At 34.6% G+C, this 12,500-nt stretch overlaps 1 protein-coding gene across 1 annotated transcript in view; it reads right to left on the bottom strand.

Annotated features, from left to right (window-relative positions):
- LOC145269454 (uncharacterized) overlaps positions 1-12,500 on the bottom strand; it is a 41,789-nt gene that overhangs the window by 7,245 nt on the left and 22,044 nt on the right. The window contains exons 6-8 of the mRNA XM_080125130.1: positions 8,943-9,200; positions 6,298-6,582; positions 3,926-4,081 (exon numbers count right to left, since the gene is read on the bottom strand). Coding sequence (XP_079981256.1) covers positions 3,926-4,081; positions 6,298-6,582; positions 8,943-9,200 — 699 coding nt within the window. The remainder of the gene's footprint in view (positions 1-3,925; positions 4,082-6,297; positions 6,583-8,942; positions 9,201-12,500) is intronic.

Here is a 12,500-nt window from a genome sequence, read left to right on the forward strand (position 1 = left end):
ATAAACAAATAAAATAAATAAATAAACATGCATATATAAACTATCACACACACACACACACACACATACATATATATAAACTAGCATATAGAATATAAAAAAAATAAAAATAGGTTAGGACACTAGATATCTACACTCCCTGCCAAAATAGCACACACAAAGGAACAGGTCAACCAGAGGTCAACTGGGCCTTTGTCCTGTAAGCACTATTGATATAAAATGCAGAATTCAAAGTTTAAAGACCAAAACAAGTGCAGAATTTGTATATATATATATATATATATATATATATAGTGAGTAAAATGATTGATAATTTATAATTAAAATTAAAAATTAAAAATCTGTTTCATAAAGAAGAACAAACAAAATCAATAAATTGTACGATCGTTTCGGAAACGATGTTTTTATTGTGATAGACATTGAGTCTTGAACAATAATTTTATGATGTAGCTTTTTTGAAAACAAAATCTCATCAGCAAAAATATTGGGTGGTGGGTTTAAACTAAAGACATCAAAATAAACCTAGCATTTTTAAGTAAGGCAGATGTATCTTTTAATGGTTCGCCTTCTAAAAGTCGTACGTATCATCGTCAATGCATTCATTGGGATGGTAAAAGTAGTTTATCCTACTTTTACCATCCCAATGAATGAATTATTGTCTATCTCAATAAAAACATCGTTTCCGAAACGATCGTACAATTTATTGTTTTTGTTTGTTCTTCCTTATGAAACTGTTGTGGAGACGCCCACTAATTAGCATACGTGGGTGGACAAGATATAGATAAAGGTATCAAGTCAGCAAGACCGGAGAGCTGTGTTCGAACGCCGGATAGGCAAGACGCATATGCCGGTTGCTCCATGAAAGACTTTAACACGCCCTCTGCCGAACAATCTTCGAACTGCAGTACAACTGCACCTTTGTATATATGTATTATCTTTTCGTCTTAATATATTTGTTTTACCTTTACTTTCTGCGTTCGTGTTGTTATTGATACAGACACAACAGAAACCGATTTTTAATTTTTAATTTTAATTACAAATTATCAATCATCTTACTCAATATTAAAATAGCTCTAGTATATATATGCCCATCGAGCTTATATATCTACATTACAAGGAGCACTGTTTTTTTTCTTTTATTTTAATTGTATTAATGAATTTTCTAATACATTAAAATATACTCTGCTCTTTAGACTCTTGTCCTACCCCCCTCTCACCCTCTCTCTCTCTCTCTCTCTCTCTCTCTCTCTCTATATATATATATATATATATATATATATATATATATATATATATATAGTGTTATAATGAAATAATTCCAGGAGGAAATCCGGGTATGAGAGCTCAATGTGGTAAACAGAGCAATAAGATAAAAAATATAACACGGAAATTACATAATTGTCGATGCAATAATTTATTTCAACCTTATGGTATTTTCAAGCATCTAAACTAGACAATTACATTTTTGATACTCAATGTAATTGTTTATTATATATATATATAAAAAGAGAGAAAATGAAGGTATGAAAACTATGCAATGATATATATAGATTTATTCTTTATTTAACAAGGGTATACATCATTTAGGGGTGTTGGGTAAATGGGAACGCTTATACGATGGTAGTTGTACTCTTATAAAATAAATGAATAAATCTCTCTTTCTCTCTCTTTCTCTCTCTCTCTCTGTCTGTCTGTCTGTCTGTCTCTCTCACTCACTCTCTCTCTCTCTCTCTCTCTCTCTCTCTCTCTCTCTCTCTCTCTATATATATATATATATATATATATATATATACACATATAATTTTTATCCTTTCATTTTCTCAGTTTAATGACGTCTATATAAGCTCAAAAACAATTTGTTGAGCTTTATATTATCCTGATAAGTCTCCTCTTGTAGAATGGACGGTATTCATATATATATATATATATATATATATATATATATATATATATATATATATATATATATATATATATATATATATATATATATATATTAGTCTGAAGAGTCCTAGAGTGGATGAAACGTGGAATATTCAGTGTGGCTTAATCGCCATATACATTTTATAACTTACTAACTAGCTCTACCTACGTATTGATCACTTTTAGGTAAATACTTAAAGTTTACGCATAAATCTATACTTTCGTATATTAATTTTATGTGTATAAATTAAGTAGTTATATATATATATATATATATATATATATATATATATATATATATATATATATATAGAGAGAGAGAGAGAGAGAGAGAGAGAGTCTTATTTGTAGTATTCCGAATTTTACTGGGTTTGTATAATTTAGTAATGGTTCATATACCAATAAATGTTACGCCAATACAACATGGTAGCCTTCAAATCCAATGTAAACAGGTCCTAGATATGACCTTAAACTATATCTTGTGGGCTTTGGGCAGTGTGGAGCCACCCTTAAATTGCCATTGCTCCCAGGTCCACTCTGACCCGAACTGGTAGTACCTGTTAGGGTCGTAACTATGAGTTAAATAGAAACCGACTTAAAAAAAAATAAACAAACATATATACTCTATTAAAAAAAAATTCTTCAAAATCACTGGATTCGGCATTACATAACCTGAAAAGGGTTGATATGCCGTAAAACAAAAACAACCAGCTAACCAATGTGAACAAGTTCCCCATAAATGATCAAATTTTGCCAAATTTACAATATTAGCGATTACTACAATACCACCTGACATTCATAAACTCTTATCATCGAGTTCAGGCCTTGACAAGTGGTAACTCCTAAGTAAAAAAAAAAAAAAAAAAAGAAACCACGCCCATTCATGGCGAAGCGTTAGCAGTGTCAGAAATTTCGTGAAAATAGTGAATAATTCCACCCCATCTTTCCAAGCTTATAACTCCTCGAAAAATGTAATTCAAGCCCTAATTTTTTTTTCAATTAAAGGAGTAAGGACCAAGGTTTTATTTAAAAAAAAAAACAAAACAAAACAATGTGTTTTTTTTTTTTTTAAAAGGTTTTAAACTTCGGACTTTACAGGTAAATTTCTAAAAAACTGATTTTTTTTTTTTGTTTTAAATTTGAATATATTATTTATTGACCTTTTCTCTTCAATTTGTGATATATAAACCTATTAAACATAAATTAATTATTTACTTTTTAATAAACATTTCAAAATGAGAGGCGTAAATTATTCGACCCCCTATCTTTCTAAGCTTATAACTCCTCGAAAAATGTAATTCAAGCCCTAATTTTTTTTTCAATTAAAGGAGCAAGGACCAAGGTTTCATTAAAAAAAAAAAAAAAAAGACAAAAAGAAAAAATGTGTTCTTATAAAATAAGGTTTTAAACTTCGGACTTTACAGGTAAATTTCTAAAAAACTGATTTTTTTTTTTGTTTTAAATTTGAATATATTATTTATTGACCTTTTCTCTTCAATTTGTGATATATAAACCTATTAAACATAAATTAATTATTTACTTTTTAATAGACATTTCAAAATGGGGGGGGGGGCGTGAAAATGGGGGGGGCGTGAAAATGGGGGGGCGTGAATTTAAAAAAAACGTTTGTCTAAAATATTATATTCGGTTTATTGGAAAGAACATAAAATTTCACATTGACCCTGAAAATATCGTAAAAATAGAATCAATAGAAAAATTTTGATAGATTTTTAAAATTTAAAAATTTAAAAATATTGAGTTTAAAAATTGAAAAATATTGAGTTCGGAAAATTCATTACTGTTTTAAAAAAAAAATAAAAATATTTTTATTACTTTTAAAACAACTGTAATAGTTTATTTTTGAAGTATAATCCATAAAGAAAATAAATAACCCACTTTTAACAGAGAAATTACGAGATTTTTATATTGTATTCGCAGTTTCGTGTTAGGGGTGTCAAAAATTCCTACAAAAATTCTGATACTGCTAGCGAAGCGTACGAACCTCTAACGAGTAGAAGCAGTTCTTGTTCGGCGGTATAAGCGGCGGCGTCGACATATTTGGGTCCATCCGGAAATAACTCCTCAATTTTATGGCTACCAGTGGCGTTGCTGATCACGTCACCTGTACTGAGGAAGAGGTAGACGACTCCCTTTGGATCTGAAATGTAGAAACATAAAGAAACCATTAATCAAAAAACAAAAAGAACCAGCGTCTCTAATTTTGTATGGGGATGTGTTAAATAGTCATTTTTATTTATTTATTTATTTATTTATTTTTACAAGGTGGTCACCATTTATTAAGGCCCGGAAGCCACTCGGGAATAAGGGTTATTACGTGTACAGTACGTTAGTGTTGAGATTTGATAAAGTGTCTTACTTAAGGGGCGGTTCATCGGAATTTGTTTATGTTGGACTTGAAGACATCCAGGTTGTAGTCAGGTGGGAAACAGGCAAACGGAACATGTTCTACGGGCGTGCACTTCTAAGAAAGAAGCTTTGTTCATGGAATCTACGTTTTGGTTTTGGCACAGAGAAAGAGTGGGGAAAATTTTTGACAGTGATTTCAGCTAGACGGGTGTTTATCGTGAAAGATTGGCGAGAGGGGCAGGTATTGGAGCTCAGACGAGCACTTGCCATGGAAATAACGATAAAACAAAGACAGGCTCGCAACGTCTCTCCCACAGGAGTACAAAAGTACAGGAGAGACGTTGCAGGGAAAAGAAAAGGGCATCCCCACTAAGCCACGAAGCCTATTTTGTACTCTGTCAAGGCAGGATAGACTGTTTTTAGCAGCTCCTGCCCAGATTTACCAACGTATTATTTTATTTATGCGGCATCATCACGTTGACACACTGATTCCCGTTAAATCACCGGAGTTAAGCAACATTGAGCCAGGTCAGTACTAAATGGGTGACTATTTGGGAATTCCAGGTGCTGTATGTTCTCTCTGCTTATCTCGGCATTGTTTCTAGTCGTGTAGCAATGCTCTTACTACTGGGCACAAGTAGTGTCGATTCAAGAGAGGTGGGGTTAGAACTGCGCAACCCTTGCCTCACAATCCCTCACAAACTCCCCCGCCTTCCTTGAATCTATTATGCCACTCGAAAACCGTTGCTCGATTCATGCAAGATGGTCCAAAAGCAGTCTGAATCATTCCATACATTTCTGTCGCATTTTTACCAAGTTTAATACAGGATTTTATTGCATATCGTTCTTCTAAAGTGTCTTTACGTCCAGATTGCATTTTTGAAATTCACCAGCTGTCACAATCAGGATTTAGTAGGGTGTATTGCAATTCCTGCTGTAGCTGTTCATTTGAACATAAAAGCATGCTAGATGATGGAGCATGCTTTGAATCGATCTGTCACGTCCACCATTTGAAAAGGGAATTTTTTTCCGAAGGTAATAATGGATATTGTCGCAGACATAACAAGTAAGACATTTGTATTTGATACAACTGAATAAATATATGTATGTATAGACATATATGCATATATGTATGTACTTATTGATTCGTAAATCGCCACTAGTCTTCTTAAACAATAACGACTATATCTCATTCCTCGCATTATGATAGCCTTATAATTCTCAACTACATACCTATCCCGCACAATGCTTCAAGCAAACTACATATCAATTCTCTCTCTCTCTCTCTTTCTCTCTCCCCTCTATCTCTTTCTCTCTTCTCTCTCTCTCTCTCTCTCTCTGTCTCTCTGTCTGTCTGTCTCTCTCTCTCTCTCTCTCTCTCTCTATATATATATATATTACGGGATTTCTTTGGATTTTACTTGTACAAATAGAAACTCTTTTAACTTTCTTGAAGTTTTACATTTGGATTTTACCGTCACTGGATTTTTTTATCTTCCACCAGACTATCCATTAATGTATAATCACCTTTTTATTTACCATATTCCCTCTGCTTAACTTATTTTGTTTTCAAGTAAGATCTTTGACTTATTTGTTGTTTCATCAAATACTTCTGCATGCAAAATCCGATCCTGCATTTTGCTAATTCCTACCCTCTGATGAGAAGGAGAGTATTTCTTCGAAACTCCGCGGATTAAGGACTATCCATTTATCTAGTGTTTCCTTTTCAGATTAAATATGTTTTTAACTCATTTCAAAGTGTTTTTTAAACATATTTCATTAACTGTTTGCTCATATATATATATATATATATATATATATATATATATATATATATATATATATATCGTTACATATCATTCGGCGATGACCATTACACACATCCTTACGGACACTTCCCTGGGCGAGGCATGCTCTGATCTGGACCTGAGAGATGCCACGGACACGACACAACGATGGGTCTCGAGCTAGAGCGAAACGCTATCATGATAGAAGTTTGCTAATTACCTGTGAAGGCTGCTTGAATTTTGGAATGTGCAGGTCTGTTGCAAAGGTGGTTGGTTTGTTTGTTCGTGGTTGTAGTCGGTGGATTAAAAGTGGTGGTCACCTCTGGTGTGGTCGTCGGTTCAGCAGTTGTGGTCGTCGGTTCAGGAGTTGTGGTCGTCGGTTCAGGAGTTGTCGTTTGTTCAGGAGTAGTTGTAAGTTTTTGCGTGCTGGAAGTTTTGGGTGTTTCTGTTGTCGCCTCCACTGTTGTGGGTTCACTTGTTGAAGGAACGACAGGTGCCCTGATACCTGCGTTTATAGGAAACATAAACAAAATATCAACAATTTAGTGGAAAATAATAATAATAATAATAATAATAATAATAATAATAAGAAGAAGAAGAAGAAGAAGAAGAAGAACAACAACAACACAGACTAGCAGGGTGTATTGCAATTCCTGCTGTAGCTGTTCATTTGAACATAAAAGCATGCTCCATCATCTAGCATGCTTTGAATCGATCTGTCACGTCTACCATTTGAAAAGGGATTTTTTTTCCGAAAGTAATAATGGATATTGTCGCAGACATAACAAGTAAGACATTTGTATTTAATACAACTGAATAAATATATGTATATATAGACATATATATATGTACTTATTGCTTTGTAAATCGCCACTTGTTTTCGTCTTCTTCCAACAATATGAATGAGTCCCCTGTGGAAATTCCACAGTGGACTCATTCATAAGTAACATATTGATGTTGACATTCTGTGGATGTTCAGCGTAAATTGAGACGCTCTGATATTATTGTAGTTCTTTTGTTAAAACTGCAAAAGCATTTATCTAAGCGAGCAGGGGCGTTCCGCATAGCCCGATCGTAAAACACGCTTAAATATTAAATCTTAATTCTTATAGATTTCGTATATATTATTATATAGTTAATGTGTATCGATTCATATATATTTTAAAGTTGTGGTTTCAAAGCTAAAATGTATATCCATATGACCTGGGTGCATCACCGTGAATCGAAACAGACACCCAAATTTATGAAAAAAAAAAAATCCTAAGTTTCTTCAGCTATAATCGAAACCGAAACCAAAACTTATGAAGAATTCTTGGTAAAATTATTTATTACAAGAAATGGAAGTCCATAATCAAACGGCAATCTCTCGGATGTAATCGTGACACGGAATAAATAAATAACACGCGCGCTATCCTATTAATATATAAATGACGATCATGATAATGATGTTGATAAAGACGCAGAACTGGTCACCACAGAGCTTAAAGAATACACAGGAATAGCCAGAGAGCTCAAAGAAATATGGAAGATGAAGAAAGTTAAGATAACAGCAATGATAGTAGGAACGCTAGGAATAATAACAAAACATTTTGAAAAGAGAATGAGAGAGATTGGAATCAGAGGGATGACTGAGAAAATACAACGAATAACAATAATGAAAACGGCAGAAATATTAAGGAAAACCCTTGACTGCGGAAACTGTTACAGATGTAAAACAAAAAGAAACGCCACATGGAATCAAGAAAATTGAAACTGCATAACTTTTTTAAATAATTAATAATTTTCTAAATAGTCGAGGAGGGTCAAGGAGGATGGAAAGACTGAGGAGAGAAAGCACTAACCAAACCTCCATTATATTAGTACAAAGAGAACTGGAACTTTGGGAAGGCTTATTGCCACCCAAATTCCAGTGAAGACCAATGGTCGCTGCCAACAAGAAATTAACGGTAAGCGACTGTTGCAATTACGCAAAGTCATTTGCAAACTTATCGAAAGAGGTAGGGATAATTAGAAATCTGGGGAGACTTGTTGTCACTCAGACTCCAGAAAACACCACAATTTGTTATCAAAGAGAAATCTTTAATGATAGCTTGCATGGAAACTCCTATTATAATAATAATAATAATAATAATAATAATAATAATAATAATAATAATAATAATAATAATAACAACAATAATAACAACAACAATAATAATAATAATAATAATAATAATAATGATGATGATGATGATGATGATGATGATGATGATGAAAGTCCTTGAATGCTGACACTAATACACATGAGCCACATGCGCGGGTCAGACAAACTGCTGCAGAGATGAAAGATAAAGCAGCGTTACATGGAACCAAGAACATTGAAGCTGCATATCTACAAGTTCACTATCCCCCTCCCTCATCCCTTCCTATTGCCCCATCACCCACTTCCCCAAAGAGTGATGTCAAATAGTCGAGAAAGATCAAGAAGGATGGAAAGGTCGAGGAAAGAGCACTGACCAGACCTCCGCTGGACAAGTGCGAAGAGAATGAGGACCTTGGGGAGGTGTATTGCCACTCAAATTCCAGTGGAGACCAACGACCGTTGCCAACGAGAAATCAATGGTCAGTTGGTCGGCTGTTGCGATAACGCAACTTTACTTGCAAATGTTATCGAAAGAGGCGGCGAGTACTGGAAATCTGGGGAGACCTTTTGTCAATCAGCTTCCAGGGAACACCACAGGGTTTTTTTTTTCAAGGAGAGATCTTTAATGACCTGTGTGAAAGCTCCTTGCAAGCCAATAATAATAATAATAATAATAATAATAATAATAATAATAATAATAATAATAATAATAAATTAAAAAAAAATAATAGTGATTTACTCACCATAAAGTTCTTGGATGCCTGCGATATCGTCCGCATGAAGTTTGAAATTTGGTGTGTAACCTCGGTAGTAGGGGGCCATCAACGCGTCTGAATTCTCCGAGTGGCCAAGACCGAGTGCGTGGCCGAATTCATGGGTGACTACAATTTCCAGGTTGGTCCCTTCGATTTTCCCCTCAGTCCACTGTTCAGCGTCATCGATATGCGTGTTACCATTGATTTCTCTTCTACCGGGATAGAACGCATGGGCAAGAACACCACCTGGTATGAAAATATATATATATATATATTGATAGATAGAGAGAAAAAACGTTGAGAACGTCACTCGGAAAGCAACCACGAAACGTCATGCAGGAAAGGAACAGCAATCAAGGCACGTTCTGATAGAGCAGTCTTTCCCATGCTCCCCAGATCAGTGTGTCGCAGAGTGATCACGTGTTTGCCGCGAAAATGTTATGTTACGTTACACAGGGAACCAACACGTTGTGGCCTCAGTCGCAATGTAGAAAAAAAATTGAAAAGAACTTTAACTGACCTTTTCTTTTTATGTACTTGTACAGTTTAATCAAGACATTAAAAAAATGAAAATATCGAAAAAAAGTAATATTGTACGTATTTATTATGGAATGAAGTTCTACGAAAAAAGAATCACTTAATTTGATCTATCCATCTTCTATTCTTCTATACTTCTATAAATTTAAAGTCTTTTGCGCATTGATATTCATATTAAAAACACTCTTTTCTATTTATTTAAAAAGAAAATACAACTTTGTTATATATGGGTCGTAGAATTGCATTCACTAGCAAAAGATCATGCTAATTTGCATATTCTTTTAAACATTCATTTTAATTAATTCCCTATATAAGGTTTTTCGGTTTTCTTATGGAATGACCATCTTTAGTCAACTATTACGTGTAATTATATTCATGCAGATATTCTACATGATTTATACTTGCGTAATATTTGCGTAAAAAGGTTATAGTAAACACAAACCTCTTTCTATATATATTTTCATCTATGCGTATATATATTTGTTAAAAACTTTTGTCTATCAAACTACTCTGTTAGTTTTTGATCTACAGACTTGAAACTTAATATATAGGGTATTCGAGCCCATGCGAAACTTTATGTTATGTTACGGGGAAAATCGGTTCAAAAGTGTGAAAAATTAAAAAAAAAATGGAATTTGCCAGGTGAAAGTCGAACGACGGCATTATGAATATGCATGCGTAACGTAATAGCTGTTGGTTAATGTTTTAATTTTTAGCCTTGCAGCAAACATGTCTTCATAGTACAATCATTAACGTCAAAGGAAAAAGTAAGTCGTCAGCTAAACGTTTTGGTTTCGAGTCGCGGTTGTGGCGCTCGAGTAATTTTTTAAAAACTTTTAAAATCATTACTAGGGCTAGGACAACAGCATATTCTTTTCATTGTTTTGACTCTCAAGTGTGTATCCGTTTATATCTTATATGCTTTTATTTAGAGTGATGTAGTTCTCGGTTGATTAACTGTGTCTGTGTCGGATATATACTAGAGAGTCAAAACAATGAAAAGAATATGCTGTTGTCCATAGCCTTAATTATTACTTTATATTGGGTCCAATATAATATAATAAAAAAATACGAAATCTGCATTAATCAAAATATCATGTTTAAGCGTATTTTTAAGGCAGGGCAATGCCGGGCGGCCTGCTAGTTATGTATATAGTACTGATATTTTAATCTATAAATATAAAAGCGAAAATGTATGTATGTATGTGCGTTCGCTTTTTCTGTATGTCTACAAAAGGCTTCTTTCAGAGAAGCGGTCGCTCGCTTCACAACTTTTTAAAACTTTTTATATCACATATAAATCGTAATATCTCACAGTTAACAACGAAGCTCGCCTGTCTATTTAATTTGCTCGACTTTGGAAAGATAGATATTCAACATTTGTCGCTCGCCGCATGTGGGTTAGTCTTTTTCCTATAACATCTTGGGAAAATAAAAATAAAAATAAAAAAAGCGTTCCGCAGTAAATGAAATACCATCCCGCAGTCAAACTTGACCTCATTAACTCATTAAAACGGGCACCTGCCAAATCCAAGTAATTAAATAAATTCAAACGTGTTTCCGGTAGCATCTCGCGGTGGGGCAATGGTTAACGTCGCACGTTTTTTTTTCACACTTTAATTTACAACTTTGCTTCAACGGTTCGGGTTTGATCCTAATACTTACCTACCAAAACATTTTTTAACCCCCACCCCACCCCGGAGTTTCCACACACACACACACACACACACACACACCTCCAAACACCCGGGAAACACCGGGTACCCCTCGCTAGTATATGTAAAAATAAAGGAAGGTATGATAAATTGTTCGGTTAAATCGTTAGATTTTTTTTTCATAGGCATCACCACATTATCAAGGTCAAGAGGCCACTCAAGGATAAGGGTTAAAGAGTGTACAGTAGAAATTGGACAATATAGTAATCATTAGTAATGAAAATTTGGTAAATTTGATAACTTATATGGAACGGCTCATCAAGAACTTATTTAAATTAGACTTGAAGACAACCATATTGTAGTCAGCAGGAAAGCAGGAAAACGGAAGACAATTCCACAGGCGTGCAGTTCTAAGAAAGAAGCTTTGTTCATGGAATCTACGTTTAGGTTTAGGCACAGATAAAGAGTGGGGGGAATTATTGATAGTGTTTACAGCTAGACGAGTGTTTCTTGTGAAAGTTTGGCGAGGGGGGACCATAGATTGAAGCTCAGTCGAACACTTTCCATGAAAATAACGATACATCAGAGACAAACTCGCAACATCTCTTCTGTGAGATAGAGGTTGCAAGGAAGAGAAAAGGACATTTCTTACGAGACTACGAAGTCTATGTTGACCTCTATCAAGGCAGGCCAAGTCCTTTCTAGCAGCTCCTGCCCAGATGTGGCAACAGTATTCCATCCTTGGACGTACCTGGCTCTTATATAGATAGAGAATAGCATCAGCAGTGAGATATCTACCGGATCGATAGAAAGATCCCACCATTTTTCCAGCGGCCTTGGCAACAGATTTGATGTACGTGTTCCATTTAAGATCAGGAGTAATGGTCAAGCCAAGAAGCTTGTCAAAACTTGAGGCCTCCTCAAGACGAGAGCCATTCATTTCAATTGATGCCAGATGTGGATCAGAATGTTGATGATGTAAAGAGAGAAGCTTGGTTTTAGATGCATTAAAAGAAACCAGCCACTCCTTACACCATTGTACTACGTGCTCAAGATCAGAGGAAAGAGAATTGGAGAGAACTTGGTCGTTTACTGTCTTAGATGTGCTACCATAAATGGTAGTGTCGTCAGCATAGATGTCTACAAACGATGTAAGGATGTGATTTGGAAGATCATTAATGTAGATCAGGAAAAGAGTTGGGCACAGGATGGACCCCTGAGGGACACCGGCATTAATACTGTGAGCTTCTGATTTTTGCCCCTCAACTACTACTCTTATGAACCTATCAGAAAGAAATGATTTAATAATTGATAAGACATTTCCAGCAATACCATAGCTAGAGATCTTATGAAG

This window comes from Euprymna scolopes, chromosome 45, assembly GCF_053919585.1.
Source record: "Euprymna scolopes isolate OS-2025 chromosome 45, ASM5391958v1, whole genome shotgun sequence".
Classification (NCBI taxonomy): Eukaryota; Metazoa; Mollusca; class Cephalopoda; order Sepiida; family Sepiolidae; genus Euprymna; species Euprymna scolopes.